The 20712-nt window shown below is 48.3% G+C and overlaps 2 protein-coding genes across 7 annotated transcripts in view; both read left to right on the forward strand.

The window, feature by feature from the left end:
* The window catches only part of mast1a (microtubule associated serine/threonine kinase 1a), a 48377-nt gene extending 34941 nt beyond the window's left edge, over positions 1–13436 (forward strand). For all 5 annotated transcript variants that reach the window (XM_078080661.1, XM_078080660.1, XM_040187614.2 and 2 more), the window contains 14 exons: positions 66–204; positions 680–812; positions 1829–1994; positions 2362–2463; positions 3820–3942; positions 4084–4193; positions 4942–5105; positions 7270–7514; positions 7588–7839; positions 7928–8160; positions 8291–8413; positions 8630–8766; positions 8945–9132; positions 9250–13436. In XM_078080661.1, the coding sequence (XP_077936787.1) occupies positions 66–204; positions 680–812; positions 1829–1994; positions 2362–2463; positions 3820–3942; positions 4084–4193; positions 4942–5105; positions 7270–7514; positions 7588–7839; positions 7928–8160; positions 8291–8413; positions 8630–8766; positions 8945–9132; positions 9250–10985 (3851 nt within the window). In that variant the 3' untranslated portion in view covers positions 10986–13436. The remainder of the gene's footprint in view (positions 1–65; positions 205–679; positions 813–1828; positions 1995–2361; positions 2464–3819; positions 3943–4083; positions 4194–4941; positions 5106–7269; positions 7515–7587; positions 7840–7927; positions 8161–8290; positions 8414–8629; positions 8767–8944; positions 9133–9249) is intronic.
* Positions 13437–13873: 437 nt separating this feature from the next.
* atg4da (autophagy related 4D, cysteine peptidase a) lies at positions 13874–20683 on the forward strand. Of its 2 annotated transcripts, none has more exons than XM_040187619.2 (11): positions 13874–14389; positions 15118–15362; positions 15489–15572; positions 15725–15898; positions 16063–16414; positions 16502–16566; positions 16659–16810; positions 16929–17007; positions 17919–17995; positions 18206–18325; positions 19538–20683. In XM_040187619.2, the coding sequence occupies exons 2-11, from the start codon at positions 15146–15148 to the stop codon at positions 19718–19720; spliced, it is 1503 nt and encodes a 500-aa protein (XP_040043553.2). In that variant the 5' UTR covers positions 13874–14389; positions 15118–15145; the 3' UTR covers positions 19721–20683. The 2 variants fall into 2 exon arrangements, with proteins under 2 accessions (XP_040043553.2, XP_040043554.2); XM_040187620.2 differs by having other exon boundaries at positions 13932–14389; positions 14890–15362.
* The last annotated feature ends 29 nt before the right edge of the window (positions 20684–20712 follow it).

Consider the following 20712-nt stretch of genomic DNA (forward strand, 5'->3'; position numbering starts at 1 on the left):
TTTCTAAAGCAGGGACGCTGCCTTTCCTTTCTGAAATGGATATGTTGGTGTTTCTATGTTGTCAGGGGGCGACTGCGCCACTTTGCTGAAGAACATTGGGGCTCTGCCGGTGGAGCTGGCAAGGATGTACTTCGCCGAGACCGTTTTAGCCCTGGAATACCTGCACAACTATGGCATCGTCCACAGAGACCTCAAGCCTGACAAGTGACTGCTTGAACCTGCGCCGACACTTTTTTCTTTATTTTGCTCTAGCGAGCTAGAGAACACAGTGGTAGAAATAGCGCCATCTTTCAGGCTCTGAAAACGTAATACAATGCAGAAGTGCCTTGAATCTTCAGCCATTATGGTGCGACTCCTCTGGTTGCAGGACAAAGTATTATTGTTGAGAAGTGTTTACCTCAGTGAGTATTTTAAATAAGAAAAGGAGAACTGTTTGGAACGCTCCCTTTCATTGGGACAACAGATATGAAGTATTAATGGAATGTAGCTTTCCCCACACTGATAGTACTGCTAGTCTTGGTTTTTAGGTAGAGGGGATCTTATCTTATCTCCACTTCAGCCCCCGCCGGCGCATTGTGCAGTAAACCAGTGACCACGGCACATCTTATAAGAAATAACCCCATGGTCTGTTCTATTGCGCCGCAGCAGAAGTGAGTTCCTGCTTTCTGTCTCCAAACAGCCTGCTGATCACCTCCATGGGCCACATCAAGCTTACAGACTTTGGCTTGTCAAAGATGGGTCTAATGAGCCTCACCACCAACCTGTACGAGGGACACATTGAGAAAGATGCCCGAGAGTTCCTGGACAAGCAGGTCTGTCACCTGTATCGTAGCAACGGTGTACCGTTTTTTAATTGCGGTACTTGACTCCCACATCGTGAAGTAGAAAGTCCACCGGCTGATGTATTTAATCTCACAAAGAGGTGTTTGTAATTATAACATGGGATGTTCAGTGGGCGAAACCGTGGCCCTCAAACGATGACACTGTGTTACGATGCTTCCTGCCTCTTCTGAATTAGGGAATCATTAATCAGCTCCATCTCCTTCACAATAACCGCTTTTAGCAATTATAGTTATTGTTTATGCTCTGAATGAAGTCAGACAGCGAAGCGGCCATCTGTTTTTCTGCCAGGATCAGATCACGTCTGCGGATGACACAGACCACAGATTGTGATTTGGAGAGTGGTTCTCATCCACCCGCTCATGATGTCACGAGTACATATGCTTTGTTTCCCCTTTTTATTAGAATTAAACCTTAGAATTAAACGAAGCTGATGGTTTCCATTTCACTGCTTCTACGGTTGGTTTGTTTGACCAACATTTAGATATTTAGACTTTTCTTTACATTAAAAAATGACATTTTAAACTTTGCAAACTGTTTTGGTTACTAATCTGTCTAAATGGAACGCTGAACTGTTCCCCAGACGAATGCAGCTCCTTTGGAATTAATTGTTTTGACACAGAGACCGAAATCTTCACAGCAAAGATCTCTAATGGCGCCGACACTCTGAATCGCTGAGAGTGCGCGTACATTATTTTTGGCTATTTGGATTAACTGACTTTTCCCCTCCTCTCACTGTTACTGGTCTCGGATGTTTCATCCATGAGCAGATTCATTCACAGATTCTTTGAATGAGGGATGAGAGAAAACAATCACAAACCACAGCATTTGACACGCCTCACATTATATCTGAAGGGGCCATAATTGAGGAAAACGTACAATGATGTAATTTGGACACGTGGAATTTTGTCAGCCAACTGGAACCCGTCTTTCTTCCCGTGTTTGTCTCTTTTTGTCCCCGTGCCTCCCTCGCCCCTCCATCACCCAGGTGTGTGGTACTCCAGAGTACATCGCTCCGGAGGTGATTCTGCGGCAGGGCTACGGAAAGCCGGTGGACTGGTGGGCCATGGGCATCATCCTCTATGAGTTCCTGGTGGGCTGTGTGCCTTTCTTTGGAGACACGCCGGAGGAGCTGTTTGGACAGGTCATCACAGGTAAAACATCTGTGAAGACACTCTCGACCTGCATCGAGAGCTTCACGCTGTGTTTCAACTCCGCCGGGTTACAGTTTTCCTTAAAGTAAGCGGGAGTTTGTTTTCCAGACTTTTTTAACACCAGACGTTTAGGAAACTAGAGCGTCACCATTCCATATCCGTGCATCTCAAGCATGTGATATAGTCCGAGCAGAGTTTTCAATACTGCAGCAGTTTCATGTTTTGTCTTTTTTTTTCTGGGGTAAAATGCAGGTATTAAGAGGGATTTTGCAGTAGTTTGTACTAACAGGTGATTTCTCATTTCTTAAAACTACTTCAGAAGGAGGCATAACACCGACCTTTCTCTCTGTTGCGTCGTTTCCTTCAGACAACATCGTTTGGCCAGATGGGGATGACGCCTTGCCCGCGGATTCCCAGGACCTCATCTCTGCCCTCCTGCAGACCAACCCTCTTGTGAGGCTGGGTACAGGTACTAACATTTACATGATATCAGAGCTCTGATCTGCACCTATTTTGCGCTGCTGTTATTAATTAATTATAATGCTGTTTTCATGAATAAACATTTTGCACTAACCAGATAAATCATTTAACTCTGTGCTCCTCAGCACAGAAACAGCTGTCAAATCAAAGGCCTCAGCCAGGCCGTCGATTAATAATGGTTTGTAGACATTTTATTTTCAGATATTGTAGAAATCGTATTATTTTATTTATTTATGTGAATTGTTTTCTCATTTATGTTAAGTTAAAATATTTTGTTTTAGTATTATTTTATTTAGAACTTTATTGTTTTTGAATTGTATGATTTTATATATTTTTTAATTTTATAGTATAGTTAATTTTATACGGTGATTTAGTACTAATGAATGTCATTTCATTTTTAAATTACATTTAATTCGGTTTTTATTGTTTTCATGGTCCACATTTATTTTTTATTAATTACCTATTATTTATTTTAGCTTGACGGTCATCTTTAAAATGCTTTGGATTTCGCTCACCTGTTTGAAAAGTGCCATACAAACAAAGTTTGATTGATTGTTAGAACTGGGAGGCCATGGCTGAGACCAACAGTGATTTGACAAAATGTCTGTGACAGAAACACTGACTGAAGGCTGCTGAACACGGCGCAGAGGGGAGAGGACAGGAGTAGTAAATACTTTACTAAACCTGCAGTAAATACAAAGACTTCTATATGTACAGCATGTGGCGTCTTAAATTCTTTTTTTTTCATAATTGGTGTCACTTTTGGACACATTTATACAATAAGTTATCAAAGAAATGTAACTTTTAGAAATATAACCGTTTACTTTTTTATGATTTTTAAATCCAACAGACACAGAGTACACTATTGACATCTATTTATTTATAAAATGTCCTAAAATGTGGCACTTAATTCCACCTGGGCTCAATATTGAAGTGATTACAATTCGGTGGTGAAACGGTCGCTGTGACGCCTCAAAACATATTTGTGGCCATAACTCATAATCCATGTGCAACATAAAACGATTTCGTGCAAATGTCTAAAAAGAGGAGATGATGCTGTGACACTTTGGACAGAGCTGGACGTTGACTGCATCTTGACTGGCTGTTGGAGACAAAACGGCCGGAAGGCGGCAATTCTAGTTTTTATTACTCTTTTTTTTTTTTTTTTCATTTGAACAAACCAAATCTGGATAATGAAAAAACTGAAACCGGTCACTACACAAGCCGAACATTCTCCACCCACTCCTGAGGAAAACATCCGTCTCTCCGTCTCTTAAACACTGTGTTGCGTAGCTGGTTGTGTATTTTGAGTGAGGCCGACAGGCCGTGTTCTTTGTGCCTACAGGCAGCGCTTTTGAGGTGAAGCAGCACTCCTTCTTCACGGAGCTGGACTGGAACAGTTTGCTGAGACAGAAGGCCGAGTTCATCCCTCACCTGGAGTCAGAAGAGGACACCAGCTACTTTGACAGTAGGTTCCTCTGGGTTCACGGCCACTGCCATCAGCCGTGCAATCATTTTACCACACGGCCACAATCGGAAATGCACTTCTAATGTTGAGCTGTGTGATCTCCTCTCCCTCTCTCTGTCTGACCCGGTCTCCCCCGGGCAGCTCGCTCGGATCGGTACCACCACATCAATGCGTACGACGAGGACGACACCAACGACGATGAGCCGGTGGAGATCAGCAAGTTCTCCTCCTGTTCTCCTCGCTTCAGCAAGGTTTGAGTTGCCTCTCCTCCTCGCTTACTTTCTCAGTCGCTGGCGTTTCCCTTGTTTTTAAAAACTCTGGTCCACATATGTAGTTTCTCACTTGACACATTATTTTTCTCACCATAATGCGACAAATCATCGAAGAAATTGAGCTGGTGGTGTCCACACTGCCAGACCTCTGGCATCTAATCCGGAGGGTCTCGCTCTACAGATGTTTAATGATCCTGAAAATCTTTCTGTGGCCGAGTCTCATTTGAGCTGTGATTTTCTCCCCCGGTGTTCCTGCATGTTCGCTTCTCTCACTCTTGAGGAAATCCGAAGTGCCTCATCGAGGGGCTCAGTTTCAATTAAATGTGAGATGTTGTTGAAGTTACGCTCGAGGGTTGTTGAGTTTTCTTTCCCAAGCAAAGCCTCTGCTGAATACATACACACACTTAATGAGGCCTGCGACGAACCCAAGCGTGTATTTGATTCATTCGTCAGAAATCTTTCAACCGATTTGCAACCAGAAAGCGTTTTACGTTGTAGAGTCAGGTCACGGTTTGGCATTCATCAGGAACTTCCAATTCTTTTGACGTGTAAAATAGATGGTTACGCACTAGTCGGAAATAACGCTCTCATTTTCAACGTATTGTTCATCCTGATCCACCACAGACCGCCTCTTGGTTCCCTGCGCATCTCGTCCCGCCTCTCTCAGATCTGTTAAGAACTGCTAACAGCCCAAATGAAGCTTGGTCTGACTGTGTCCCCCCTGCAGGTCTACAGCAGCATGGAGCATCTGTCGCAGCTGGAGCACAAAGCCTCAAACTCCGTGTCCCGTCGGGAGCACAAAGGCCCGCGGGAGGACAAGGTGACCAAGAGAGAGAGCCTGGGCAGCTTCAGCATGAGAGACAAGAGCTGGAGGACCGGATCCCCCGAGATGTGAGCGGTGGGCGCGATGGAACGCAGGGCTGTGGAGGCTGTGGAGGATGTGGAGGATGTGGAGGATGTGGAGGATGTGGAGGCTGTGGAGGATGTGGAGGCTGTGGAAGTTGTAGAGGTTGTGGAGGCTGTGGAGGTTGTGGAGGCTGTGGAGGTTGTGGAGGTTGTGGAGGATGTGGAGGTTGTAGAGGTTGTGGAGGCTGTGGAGGTTGTGGAGGTTGTGGAGGCTGTGGAGGCTGTGGAGGTTGTGGAGGCTGTGGAGGTTGTGGAGCATGTGGAGGTTGTGGAGGCTGTGGAGGTTGTGAAGGTTGTGGAGGTTGTGGAGGCTGTGGAGGTTGTGGAGGCTGTGGAGTTTGTGGAGGCTGTGGAGTTTGTGGAGGCTGTGGAGGCTGTGGAGTTTGTGGAGGCTGTGGAGTTTGTGGAGGCTGTGGAGGTTGTGAAGGTTGTGGAGGTTGTGGAGGCTGTGGAGGTTGTGGAGGCTGTGGAGGTTGTGAAGGTTGTGGAGGTTGTGGAGGCTGTGGAGGTTGTGGAGGCTGTGGACGTTGTGGAGGTTGTGGAGTTTGTGGAGGCTGTGGAGGTTGTGGAGGCTGTGGAGGTTGTGGAGGTTGTGAAGGTTGTGGAGGTTGTGGAGGCTGTGAAGGTTGTGGAGGTTGTGGAGGCTGTGGAGGTTGTGGAGGTTGTGAAGGTTGTGGAGGTTGTGGAGGTTGTGGAGGTTGTGAAGGTTGTGGAGGCTGTGGAGGTTGTGGAGGATGTGGAGGTTGTGGAGGTTGTGGAGGATGTTGCGTGTACCTGCGGTAGGACTCAGATGGGTTTGTTCACGAGGTGCTTGCCTGAACTGTCACACGGTGTGCCTGAATAACTCTCCATCGCACGGCAGGTATCACACGTCTTCAAAAATAACTGCGTGCGAGAGTTCACACTTTCAGTCGACAACAGGCAGATCCCACCTCTGAAAGGATAGAAGTGGAGTTGGGCGGCTGGTTCTTATGACTCACACCATATGTCTCTGTTGTGCGTAATAACTGTGTGACTCTGACAGTGATGTTACACATCGGTTTTAGTCCCGGCTGCTCTGAGCCATCTACACTCAATGGACATAATTCTTGGCGGTTGCTCTGGTTTGATGTGCTGTGAGGCAGCTCAGTCTAGACGTCATATTACTGTGTCTCCCGCTGAGAGCACACAGCAGAGGCTGATTGCCATTACTTCTCATGACTCCATCAATTCAACCTCTTTACATCCACCTGTTTCATAGAATTCATTTATATATTCTGCAGAGGTTAGACAATTTTCATGGTGGCTCATCATTTTGTTACTCTTCACATTAGATTTTCTCGGTTGAAATGATCAGCATCTCACCAGCTATGATTCAATTTGTTCACTTCTTTAATTGTAGGAGCTCGCAAACCAACAAAAGTTGTTTTTGACATTCAGTGTTACTAAAGAAAACGCAGGGTGTGTATTGTCGGGATCTCCGATCCCCCCCGAGTTGGTTGATGAGAAGGATCGCGACACGTTAATCTATTAAAGTCAAATGTTTGATAGCATGCAGGCTTTACCGGCACATCGCAGAACGTCTCTGCACGCTAGATTACAACCGAATGCTATTTAGCATCCAACTATGTGCCAAAAAGCCCTAAAGTGCAGCGTTTTTAATTCATTTATTTCAAATATTAAATGTAAATATACATGCCTGCTGGATGCATACGGTGTGAACGGTTCGGGCAGCCTGAGAGGACTATGCTGTGATTTAGTATGCACAGTAGAACAGTGGTACAAGTACAAGTGAACGAGGTGCTGTCTCCTCGGTGCAGAGGCTCCTGAGCTCGCTGGTCCTGGTTTGTTCCAGATAAAAAACACTCTTCATTATCACAGTGAATTCTTGTCACGGGAATTAATTATTAATCTGAAGTATCTATGTTCTATACTTTGATCTATGATGAAATACCTGCAAAACTAATTACATGACCATCAGCCTCCGCAGTACCGTGTGTGATGCTAATTAGCAATTGTTACAGTATCACACCTGCTAGAAAACCGCACGTTAGCATCCTCAGTCTGATGTTAGCATGCGCTGCGCTGATCGACCTGATGGATCGTCACTGAGCGCTTACTGCCTTTTTACTTGAAACACGCCTGTTTTCTGTGTCCTCCCCCCCCACAGGAAGCGCCTGTCTTGTTCAGAGTCCCTCTACATGGAGGGGGAGGCGAGCCCTCCCCTTGGCGCTCGCAGACGCTTCTCAGCGCTGATGGACACACACCGCTTCGCCTCCACGCTGGACGGCGAGCCAGACTTCCTCTCCCGGCAGACCCCCATGAAGGTCCGCGGGACCTCGCTGGACGGGACGAGCGTCCCCTCACCGACCCTGCTGGAGCCGCGGGGCGGCCTGAAGGAGATCAACGGAGCAGGTCTGCCAGCGCAGGCAGCATAACGTTACCATTTTCTAAATGCTGCTTTAAACTCCCCCCTGACCCCTCACAGATAAGTCCCCTAGGCATGGAGAGACACCGGGAGTTACCACGGCAACGTCAACAGCAGCGCCTTCGGTAGCCGGTCGTGACGTGATGACCCCTCTGTACGACCCGCTGGGGCCCCGGGCCACCAACGACCTGGTCCTCCGCAGGGCCCGCCATCAGCAGATGTGTGGCGACGGCGACAAACGCAACTCCAGAGCCGGAAGCAAGGTCACCAAGTCAGCGTCTGCCACCGCCCTGTCCGTCATCATACCATCAGGTGAGCGCCGCCGGGGAAGCAACGGAAAGAAAGGCCCGTCGACAACAATTGTTTAATGGCATTCTAACGCCCCCCCCCTCCTCCCCAGTGGAGCAGCACGGCGGCTTCTCCCCGTTGGCGAGCCCCATGTCCCCCCACGCCTTCTCCTCCAACCACTCGTCCCGTGACTCGTCGCCCAGCAGAGACTTCTGCCCGTCAGTGAGCGCGCTGCGCTCTCCCATCACCATCCACCGCTCCGGAAAGAAGTACGGCTTCACTCTGAGGGCCATCCGGGTCTACATGGGAGACAGCGACATCTACAGCGTGCACCACATTGTTTGGGTGAGAAAGAAAGTCTGTGGTAGAATATTGCTTGTAGCCTAAATTGAGGGAAATAGTTGTTACTAGTTGTAAGTCTACCGTGATTGGTTTTGCTCCCGTCTGAGCGTGCATGTTTTGTGTTGCCCGGCAGCATGTGGAGGAGCGCGGCCCCGCACAGGAAGCCGGCCTGTGTGCCGGTGACCTCATCACCCACGTCAACGGGGAGTCCGTCCACGGTCTCGTGCACACTGAGGTGGTGGAGCTCATCCTCAAGGTAGGAGGCCGTGGGCGTGTTCATTCTCAGGTGGACTGTGTGTTTGGTGATATCAACCAGCCTGAGCAATTCTATTCTATTCTATTTCAGCCAATAAAAGGCTACTTAGTTGTCTATTTGTAAGTTTTCAATTTGAATCCAACGCTACATGGATGCGCTTCGTTTTGTGGATGAAGGAGCTGCGTAGAAACGATTTGATGTCTCTGATGTGTGCAGAGTGGAAACAAGGTGACGGTGACCACCACGCCTTTCGAGAACACCTCCATTAAAGTGGGTCCTGCCCGCAAGGCCGGCTACAAGTGTAAGATGGCCCGGCGGAACAAGAGGACCGCGGCAAAGGACGGCCAGGACAGGTAAGAGCTCACGCACCTGCACCGCAGCAGAGACACCCAGGTCTTGATTGATTGTTGCAAGTTAACATTTGACACAAACAAAGTGGTTTATGCTGACAGTGATGGATTATGATGTGCAATTTGGTTTAAATTGCCACTGGCTGTCTCACCTTCTCTTCTTCGTCTGTCACCCCGACAGTAAGAAGCGAAACTCCTTGTTCCGTAAGATCACGAAGCAGTCCAATCTCCTGCACACCAGCCGCAGCCTGTCCTCTTTGAATCGCTCTCTGTCCTCCAGTGAGAGTCTCCCCGGCTCCCCGACTCACGGCCTGTCTGCCCGGTCGCCGACGCAGGGCTACCGCTCCACGCCGGAGCCCTCGCACCTGGGTAGGACACTCTTCTAAATGAACTGGGCATGCGATTGGCAGGAAAACACGCTTAAGAATGCAGAAACTGTAATTACCTGCTCCTCAAATGTACCTTTCCTCCTCCGGGTGCTTTTAGGAGCCTCCTCGCAGAGCAGCTCTTCGGCCTCCAGCACGCCAAACTCCCCCGCTCCGTCTCAGCACATGAGGCCCAGCTCGCTGCACGGCCTCTCGCCGAAACTGCACCGCCAGTACCGCTCTGCCCGCTGCAAGTCCGCGGGCAACATACCCCTGTCCCCGCTCGCCCACACGCCCTCCCCCACCCAGTCCTCGCCGCCGCCGCCGCCGCTGCCCGGCCACACCGTTGGAAGCTCCAACACCACCCAATCCTTCCCCGTCAAGCTCCACTCCTCGCCGCCGGTGGTCCGCCCCAGGCCCAAGAGTGCCGAGCCCCCCCGATCCCCTCTTCTCAAGCGGGTGCAGTCGGCGGAGAAGCTGGGCTCGCCCCTGACCCAGTCCAGCTCCACGGGCGGGCTCGGCGGCCCGCTGAGGAAGCACAGCCTGGAGGTGCAGCACTCTGAGTACCGCAAGGATGCCTTCCTCTGCGAGCTCGGGCTCCAGAGCCTGCTGGAGACGGACGGGGAAAACCTGCCGCCCAATCCTCCGCCCCTGCCCTCGTCCTCCGCAAACCCGGAGACCGGTGTCCTCAAGCCTGTGAGGAGACTGGGTAGACAGGAGTCCCCGCTCAGCAGGGAAACACTGCTGGCCGGGAGAGACAGGGAGGAGAGGGAGAGGGGACGGGAGAGGGAGAGGGAGAGGGATTCTGATGCCGGCACAGTCCTGGAGAGGTTGAGTCGCTTTGGAGCAGCAGGATCCCAGTCGTCATTCACGAGAAAAGCCCACAGCGAGCTGGCCTTCGGCGCGCAGGCCGGCCCGAGCTCCAGGCTTTGTGTAGAACCCACCAAACCCACGGGTTCTAGCAGCCTCATTAAAACGACAGGAAGTCTCGGTGGTCAGAAGGGACCTGAAAACGTCCCTCAGAGTCCGACGGACTCGGCGTCAAAACAGCGAGACCCCATGGGATCCAAAAGTGTGTTCTCTAATATTAAAGAAGTCAAGGAGCAGCTATGGGGCAGAACTGAGCCCAAGCAGGAAGCGGAGAGCAGGGGTAGGCCCGGTGCCGCAGGTGCTGCCCTGAGCAGGAGCTCCGCTTCCACGCTGGATAAATCAAGCGTCAGCGCGGCATCCAAGGCTGGTCCTCTGAGCATCATCAAACCCTTTAAACCGTCGGGTCCGGGGGGCAGCCCGAGAAAGGCCGGGGGGGAGAGCGGCGACTCCAGGACTCCAGACTTTGGCTCCAAAAGCCCCAAGCTGGCGGCGCGCGTACTCGCCCCCGTCGTGCCCCCACACGGCCAGCCGCTCCTGCTGGGCAAGGTGAGGCAAGGGCTCGGGCCCGTCAACTGCTATCGGGGGACCCTTGACTGGGAGGACAAATGTCGCCTGGAAGTGGTGGAGGAGCATTCGCCGTCGCCCTCTCCCTCCCCGACGTCCGTCGGCCCCTCCCTCTGCGGACCTTCGCTCTGCAAGTCCCGGCCCGTCTCCCCCGGCGACAAGACCAGCTTCGTCAGCCAGCTGACCACTGTGGCCAAAAGCGTGCTGGGCCCCATCAAGCTCGGCTCCCAGGACGGGTCCAAGAGCAAAGAGCAGCAGACTAAGGCGGCGGCGGCGGCGGAGGAGAGGCAGGGAGGCGCGGCGGGAAGGCCTGACGCGCCCGCCGGAGGGCGAGTGGTCGTTGGGGCAGCGGCGGTGACCCAAAGTCCCGCTGGCTCAGCGCTAGAGAGGGCAGCGGCGGGAAGCAGCCGGCCCAGTATGTGACCCCCAAGGGGTCCCTAGATGGGACCTTTTTTTTGGGGAGAAGCACTTCAAACAATGTACATTCCAGTTTCAGGGTATATAAAATGTTATTTATTGATCGCAATGATTGACTAATTCTTACTCAAACCAGGAGTGAAAAGATGTTACGTAAAGGTGCATTACTGTTGATTTTCTATTCTAAACTATTTAATAGGAGGACTCACTCGTTAATGTAACGTGGAACACTTTACCAGATATATACGTGTGTGGGTCTATGTGAACGCATGTCATATATAGTATGTACTGTACGTGTATATTAGGTACAAGAAGGTCAAAAAGTGCTTTACCGATCAAAACGTGCTGAAAACTGTGAACACCAAAATCCAGTCACACTATTTTGTCTCTTTCAAACCAGCGCTTTGTTCTCTCACCGCTTTATCAAGCAAGACAATAACCAACCAAGTTGTGGTCCCGTTGTAATATTGGCATCAAGTGGGGCAGCAGAGCCTCAGTTTGGCTTCGGCGGGTCAGCAAGCAGCTGAAGATGATTGAGCTCATTTCTTTATCCGGCAGTTTACGGAGTCGCTGTGCATCGTTCACACAAAGCCGAAGCAGGCACTCCGTCACTGGATGTCACGTCTGGCTCTGCCAGTCGCCGGGGATTGTGTGTGTGTGTGTGCGTGTGTGTGTGTGTGTGTGTAAAGCCACCGTGGGTCTATTTCCGTTGCTTCTTGGGGGCTGCGTCGTCCTGCAGAGGAAAGCGTGTTTGACAGAGCTCAGGCTCAGCGCTTATCTCCCCTTTGCAGGAGGGCTGCCACAGCACACACACACGCACACACACACACACACACACACACACACACACACGCCACGCTCCTACAAACTGGGATGCGAGTGTGTTTTGCGAGTGACTTAAGAAGCGTGCGGGGATTCTTGCCGCTCGTGGGTGACTCAGCGGGTCAAACTGGAAATCGGATCCTGTGACGTTAACAGGCTTTGCGGAATACTTTCCGAATTCATTAACAAATCCCACAGGCTCAGTGAAGACAATGTGTGTAGATAATAGTATATTAAAAAAAAGTAATTGTAAGCACATATACAGTGAAGCCGTGTGTCGTTTTGAGCCCTAGCAGGAAAGGTAGGCCGTTATGGATGTAGCATACAGTTATGTGATTGTTAAAGGGCTCTAGAGATGAGGTAGGGTGTGTGGATGTGGGCAGGGTACAATATATCACTATGAACCTGTTGCTGTAAGGGTTAGGTTGTTAGGAACCACAAGCTAGGTAGTCAAGACCGATTCATGTGAAAACACACGTTTTTGAGAGGCAACGCACTGATTTAACATTATCAGCAAGAACGCTGGTCAGATGCTCACAGGGAGAAAGCACTTGTGCTGCTCCTATTGGTTCCCAGTAACTACTCATTCACTGCTGTGTGTGTGAGCACTGCTGTCACGGTTATACCAACAAGAACAGCTTCACATAGACATGAATTTACTTTTCCAAAAGGTCAAAGGGTTTCTCTCCAGCTGTATTGACTTGAGAAGGCTACTTCCTGTACAGTTGAGCATGTAATAATGCATACTTAATGCAATATGGATCTATTTTATCTTTTTAAAGGATAGCAATCCCTCCTTAAAATGGGTGTGCCCATGATGTTACCCCCCCCCCCCCCCCCCTCCAGCAGAGAGCGTCATGCAGTTCATGCATCAAACAGAAGTTTTGTTTTTCATTCGGCATCGTACTCTACTGCCCTCCAGTGGTTTGAAACATCCACGAACAAACATCTTTCCATTCCATTATGTTCATTAATAATCTGCTGAAGTGAGATCTTTGACCACTGAAATGAAGCAGAAAAAAGGCTATCAGCCGTTAAGTTGCTGGAAATGCATTCATGTTTCTAATGACAACAATATTTGCAGTAATTATTAAATGAACACTTGAAACATTTATTTATTCCTTTTCTGCTGTTGTGTTCTTCACGTGACTGTTAATTATATCTTCTGGGATAGAGATTAACACTTTTAATATAATATACCGTCTTATATATTCTACTGATAGGAAACAGTTATTTTATATCTCAATGTAATAAATGAGGCATCAGGTCAGCTCTGATAACTTGACTAAGAAAAATGACTCATTTTCAGGCCTTTTCCCAATCAATGGTGTCTATGCTAGTGCTACATGTTTGAGAATTCTTTTTTGTTGTTGACCGAGAGTAGTAATAAATGCACTTTATTTGAAATTTGCTGGTAGTTTGTAAGTTACTTTGATGAAAAATAAAATGTAGGCTACTTTATACAGATATGTATTCTAGAATTGAACACAAAAGTCCAAGTATAAAGGGCACATTGCTCTGTTCACTGAACGTGTATTTATTTGTACCATGGGGCATTTTTGTTTGTGATAGATGTGATTCAAATGCAGACACCAAGTGCAGTATGTGGAATAAAGATTCTAAGATTTCTTCCTAGACTTGCCACCGCTTACTCTTCTGTGACTATAATCTATGATAACAATGCAGGAGCAACCGTTATATTATCACAACAAGTGATAATGTTTGGCTGCATAATGATAAAGTGAACATGAAATAAATAGAAAATATTCAGAAAAAAACGTGCGTGTCCAAGCAGTTATAAATAATATGGTTGATGTGGCTTTATTCCATTTGGGACGCATCATTTACCTGTTGACGGGAAATATAGATACTTTTTTACTGGTGTTTTTCTTGCTATAACAATTCATAATGTCCAACAAGAACAGGCCTATGAATTATTTTACATAAACTGTTATCCTTTAAGAGTCACATTATATCATAATATATATTATATGAATATTAAACATACATATTGTCACTTGCATCCAACGTATGTCCATACAAATATATATACCAGGCATCTAGAGACTGTCACGTGACTGTATTACGTGCATTTAAGAGTCACGTTAGCCAATGGCACGCCGCCAATGTCTGACACTCGGAAACAAGCCAATCAGCTTCTCCACCGTGCTGACTTCAACCAATGGCGTTGTGTCAGGAAAGGACAACAGGAAGTAAACGACCGTTGCTGTCAAAGGGAGACGCTAATGCGGCGGCTGGTCAGGAGATCAACGGCCACTGCGGACTGGATTATCTTCAACTTGTAGTGCACAAAGTAGCCTGTTTGTTAAATGGAGGAACTGGTTTATTGCGTCTATTTCATTTTGAAAGGATTGATATCTTTGGTCAGTCGGGCTTGAATGACAGGCAGCTAACGCCGGGAGCTAGCGCCTGGAAACGCTCCACCTAGCTAGCTTAGGCACGCTAATTCATTAGCATCACATCTACCCGTGAAGAAGACTCCGGCCGTGGACGAAGGGCCGAGGAAATCGCAGGAATGAGTCAGATTACCACAAGGCGTCGACCTTCGTAGCCGTGTTTCACAGCAGGTACGTAACGCTAGTTGTTTGCCGTTGAATTAGCGCTAGCTGTGCGTCAGTGGAGAGGTAACATGAACTGACGGCGGTCCCGTGACTAATAGGCTCGACTCATATCGTGTGTTAGTTAGACGAACAGAAGCCTGATATTGCATTGACGTCACGGCACCAACGGAATAGACCCGCCGTCCTCGTTAACGTAACGTTAGCCGCTTTATTGATCTGCACTGAGACATGATGACAGCCACCATAATCAGCTGACTTTCACCATCACTCAAAAACCCGAGATGCCTGTTGTCAAATGCGAGTCACGTGACATTTGTGCTGCACAGAATTGTTCCCATTAGTGACACCAGTGGCTGCTCGCAGTGGTACTGTTGCTCCCAGTTAAAACTGCTACTCTGTGTGGAAAAGTCACTGGTACTTTCCTGATGTGTTGTTGTGAAACTGGTAATTGAGGACAGATGATTTCCTTGTAGACTGACGACGCAACAATTATTCTTATTTTTTAGGAAGTGAGGACTTCCTTTTGGCCTACAGCTGTAAACTCCATTTACAGCTCCAACAATGTAACTAGTTTGAAAAAAAAGGATCTTCACTTTGCCTTTAGCCCACAAATTAAACAAGGGACGATGGAGGAAACCTCAGGACGGTCATCAGCACGTCCGTCTCACCGGGGTCCACAGGGCCGTAATTATCAATGATACTAATTCAACCTCGTCCCCCTCAATGAGGAGCAGTAGCGTCCAGCTCTGAAGGCTCCGAGGCATGAACTCCGTTTCCCCCAGCGCGGTGCAGTACGCAGGGGGGGCGATGCAGGACGAGCTGGTGGAGAGCCGGCGGCAGCGGCCCCTGGAGCGGCAGGGCAGCTTCGGCCCCCGGCCAGCGCGCACTCCAGATCCCAGCAGAGAGGCCACAGGAGAGCCCGACGAGATGGACAAACTGAAAGCCAAACTGATGACAGCATGGAACAACGTCAAATATGGTTCGTACTTTGTACCTCGGTCTTGTTCTTTGTCTTTGTTGCTACTTGGCCAATGTGTGTTTATATACATGTGTATATTTATTGGACAGAGCCTCTGCAGTATACAATCTGCTGCTCTTTCTCCAGGTTGGACTGTTAAGTCTAAAACATCCTTCAACAAGATCTCGCCGGTCACAGTCCTGGGACACTCCTACCTGCTCAACAATGAAGGTAAGCTCCAGATACAGAAATGTGTTTTTAAAATCTGTTTAGATAAACATGAGATCCAATTCATAAGACGTTTAAATCGACCAAAGTGTAAGAGTTCTCTCTTGTTTCCTCCCTCTCGTCCTCTTGTCCTCCACCCTATCGCCTCCTCCCAGATGAGGTGGAGCGGTTTCGTTTGGCTTTTGTGTCCAGGATCTGGTTGACCTACAGGAGGGAGTTCCCTCAGCTGGAGGGCTCCACCTGGACTACAGACTGTGGGTGGGGCTGCATGCTGCGCAGTGGACAGATGCTGCTGGCTCAAGGGCTCCTGATCCATCTGATGCCCAGAGGTTTGTTCTGCTACAATTTGTATTTCCTGCATGTTATTTGTGACTCAGTTTTACTAATTTTTCTCTACTCTTCAATCAAAATCACATTCAATCACATTCCCAGATGCTTTAGCCTAGTTGCTAATTGCCCCCCCCCCCCCCCCCCCCATTTTTGTACCCTTCAGATTGGGCTTGGCCAGATGTTCAGGAGCTAACCGAAGTGGACTTTGAGGTGTTCAGACCACGTTCCCCAGCCCGGGCTGGAGGAGTGCCCATCCCCTCCTTTGGCTCTCCGCGAGGGTCCAACACCCCAGAAAAGTCCCTGACTGGTTATCAGGCGCCAAAATGCACCCAGAGGAAGAGACCGGAGTCCGTGCGTGACAGGCAGGCGGAGCCCATCCACCACAAACTGCTCACCTGGTTCGGGGATCTGCCACCGGCACCGTTCGGGCTTCACCAGCTGGTAGAAATTGGCAAAAGTTCAGGGAAGAAAGCAGGTGACTGGTACGGCCCCTCTATAGTGGCACATATTCTAAGGTAAACATGGAGACGGAGGGCTTTTTTTTACAAGCCAGGAATTTACTTCTTCGCACTGACTGGAATTATGATTTTTTTCTGTTTCAGAAAAGCGGTGGCCAAAACCTCTGTGCTCCACAACCTGGCTGTATATGTGGCTCAGGATTGTACAGGTGAGATTGCCACACCATATATCCCTACATCCCACCCTATGCGTCCCTGTGAGGGTCCAGTTCAACAGGTGTTTGGTTTCTGTGCACTGCAGTGTACAAAGAGGACGTGGTGCATCTATGTGACCTGTCTCTGGGACAGACGCCCTCTGACCCGTGCAGCCAAGCCTGGAAGTCCATCATCATACTGGTGCCTGTGCGGCTGGGAGGGGAGGCCCTCAACCCGTCCTACATCGAATGTGTCAAGGTCTGAATACCACCACCCACAGACCCCTCTGAGCTCACTGGAGTGATGATTCCCAAAGAACTTGAGTTCTGTCTTATGACTCCAGCCTCATATTGAAAACGCTCGTGTTCTTTTGCAGAACATCCTGAAGCTGGATTGTTGTATTGGAATCATCGGGGGCAAACCGAAGCACTCCCTTTACTTCGTTGGCTTCCAAGGTGAGAGCTTTCTCTTGTTGTTAAAGGAATGGAGGGGTTTACGAAGAAGGTGCCCGGTGTTGTTTGGAAGCGCCGCGCGGTAACGGCGCCATAGAGCTCCCGTCCCCGCTGGTTGTCTCGTGTGTGTCTCATGTCCACGTCTGGTACAATGTGCACTGTGAGTCAGCTGCTGTAGGGCTGAGCGCACAACATTGACTGTAGCTGTTTTATTCCGTGACTATTTATGTAACGTTCAAAGCGCTGAGCCTCTTTATACTATTGGCGAGGATGGTCACATGAAGGGGCCGCTTGGGTCGAGGCCAATAACATGTTTAACATTGTCAGAATATTCCTTCAGATCATACACCGTTTTTATTTACCAGGACTCCTCCTCCTCCTTTGGAAAGAGTTTTATTTCCAAGCTCAATATTCTGCTTCAACGTTTCCCTCAGTGCAGCAATAAGGGCTCCGGGGCCCCGATGCAGCGTCGGCCTCCTTCAGACGTTTGCTCGTTGTGGGCTGAACGCAGGCTTGTTACAAGTGTAAATGTCTAATTGTTTCCTATTGAAGTTGTGAAGCGCTGTCTCCCTCAAAGCCGTGGGCCTGCAGTCACAGTGAAGAAGAAAAATGTGACCGGCTCGAACCTAAAAACTCTTCCCCCAAAATACTTCTTGGTAGTCATTGACTTTCCCTTCCTGGAACAATCATCAACAGTTCACGCAAAAGAAGAAGGAACAACTTCCAAGAAACTAGAGCGTGTCTCAGAACATCCCACTGACACTGTTTTTTTAACTCCGTGGTTGACTGCTTGTATTTGTCTGCATTATCGGACTCATTTCAAAGGAAGCTGGAGCTCATCGTACTTTTTCCACACCGGTTCTTGTGATTTAATACTTTAATGCAGTACTTGGATTCTTCTTCCTGTGTGTTAGATGAGCAGCTGCTGTATCTGGACCCTCACTACTGTCAGCCCGTGGTGGATGTTTCTCAGGTCGACTTCTCCCCAGAGGTTGGTTTCATCGTCTTCATCTGTGTAAATGTCTGTAAACGGGTCATAAACCCTCTCGCCTCAGTCTGTCTGGACCTTTAGCGGATCATATTGAACTTCTGACCATGTGACTTTGCTCAATAATGTTTTGACAGTTAATGGAGATAAGGTGACCCGTCATGAACTCGCAATGACCTTTTTATTCTCTGTTCCCTGTCTGTCGCTCTGTAGTCCTTCCACTGCAGCTCCCCCAAGAAGATGCCCTTCACCCGCATGGATCCCAGCTGCACCATCGGCTTTTATGCCAAAAACAAGAAGGACTTTGAGTCCCTTTGTTCTGCTGTTAGCGTGGTGAGTTTTCACACCCTCCTGTCTCTAAGTATCAGAGCACAACGTCCTACTGGGATAAAGGAAGGGAGGCAGAGATCCACTAAGAGAGGTCTGCTACGGATCCATGCGCGACCCAAAGTACTGTAAGACGCGAAGTGATCCGACGGGGGCGGGAGGAGCTCTCAACAAATCACCTTCCTGGAATCACCTGTACACTTATTCACTCACTCACTCAATCATTCATTCAGCCAATCCGTGTGGCCCAGCTGAATCCCTTTGAGCTGACGTTCGTTAACGAGACCAACATGTTGGTGGTTGACGGAGTCACGATACTTTTCCCCCCTAAATTCGCACGCAGCTGACAGACAAAGTACGGCGGATATTAACGCGTCATGATGACGTCATCCACCAACCCTCATCACAGCGGTGGTTCTATAGGCCTGTCCTAGGAGGGACATCTATAGGCCTGTCCTAGGAGGGACATCTATAGGCCTGTCCTAGGAGGGACATCTGATGGACAACCAAGTACTGCAAGCTGGACTATTATGCAGCTGTAGACACAACACAGGGGGTCCCTGGGCCTGAGAAGGGAAGAAAAGGAGTTTAATATGGATATTAAATGTGACTAAAACTAATTACATTTTAGTCTAGTTCTCGTCGACTAAAACTAAGAAGGATTAAAAGGACTAAATGTGACTAAAACTAATATGCATTTTTCGTCTAAAGACAAAGACTAAATCAAAAATAGCTGCCAACATTCACACTGTTCCAGTGCTTCATTGAAATTATTTAAATGACACTTAAAATACAAATACAAAATGCAAGCTTTCTTTTACTTTCTTTTTTTTTTTTACATTTAGCAGCAGTTTGAGTTTAAAGGTCTGAAGGAAATGTGCGGTGCAATGAGTGATTATTATATGTCACTATACAACTATTGGGTGGTAACTTTTGGCAACCTGATGGGATTGAAAAAACGTAAATTTGCATTTTCCACCTCCTCCTTATTTAATATGTTTAAATCATTATACTTTTTTTGTCAAAGATTAAATGAACAAGACTTATCTAAACTAGTAGAGGAAGTAAGATTCCTTCAGAATGGAAATTAATCATTGATTTCAGTTCTGTTTAATTTAGTCTGAAGACCAAAACGTAATAGCGGCTTGACTTGACAGATCTTTGTGTTTGACTCTGGCTGAGACATCTTTTGTTGACTAGACTCTTTCTCTCCCCCAGGCCCTGTCGTCGTCCAAGGAGAAGTACCCCATCTTTACCTTCGTAGAGGGCCAGGGTCAGGACTACGGACTGGACGGTCACAGCAGCGGCAGCCACATTGGCCCCTCAGCCCACATTCTGCCCCCCGGCACCCTGAGCACGGGTAACAACCGAAGAAGCAGTGACGAGTTTGTCTTCCTGTGAGGCTCCTCGCAGGATGATCTGCTAGCTCTCACCCGTAGGGGGCGGAAGAGGACACCCCGTTTCCCTCCAAAGGGAATGACTTGGTTCTGTGGACGTGACGCTTTAGTGCTTTATCGTCTTCTCTGCCCAACAGAAGTAAAAACCGGCTTCTGTTATTGCCCCCTTCGTGCGGATGGGTACTATAAGCTAACTTCATGGGTCGTGTCTGGAGCATATTTTCACTTTTCAATTTGGTCGATGGTCGGGAATGTTCCAACTACTTGAAGTATTTTTGATCCACCAGACGCCCTGAAATAGTTTTGATTAGTTTGATTTGATTAGCTCACTGGTCAGTTATGAGGGTGAGCGGTGCCTAATATTGTTATCGACTTGTATGATATACCACCTGTTGAACGTGTTTTTAAATCTTCAATTTATTTATCGGGTTTATGACGTCTTTGCATGTGCGAGTGTTTCTTGCTAGTCCTGACTAAGTCTACGGACATATTTGAGTGTCTGTTGCACAGAGGTTCCTTCTTTCCTCCAGGAGCGTCTTGAGCAGATGTCACTTCATTCTACTGTTACAGTCTGGCCTGGTTGTTACAAAATGACCGCGGCCTTGATCCCCTCCTCCTGGCGCTCGTTGATCAGGAATCTGCTCCGAGGACTCAAGCTCCCGGGTCGGGGTGAGAGGAATCCTTCCTGCAGCTGGAGACAGATGTGTGTCTTCTCCTTGTACCGTGAAACTGGAATTTTAAGTGCGCTGGATGTAGTTGCAAAGTAAAAACCCAGAATAGCTCTTTTTGTTCTACTTAAGTTAAGGTTCTGGGTTTTACTTCTACGAAGTTCTGCAGTCCATAAGACCCGTTCAAGCTGAGTGGTTTTTTTTGCGATGTCATTTGTGTTTAGTTTGTCCCTTTTCTACGTGAAAGCTCTACTACTGTTCTTTCATTTGTTGTCCTAATTAAACTTCAAGCACTGGAATCCACTTTTACTTGCACCTCGTACTGGTT

The sequence above is a fragment of the Gasterosteus aculeatus genome, chromosome 9 (genome assembly GCF_964276395.1).
Source record: "Gasterosteus aculeatus chromosome 9, fGasAcu3.hap1.1, whole genome shotgun sequence".
Lineage (NCBI taxonomy): Eukaryota > Metazoa > Chordata > Actinopteri > Perciformes > Gasterosteidae > Gasterosteus > Gasterosteus aculeatus.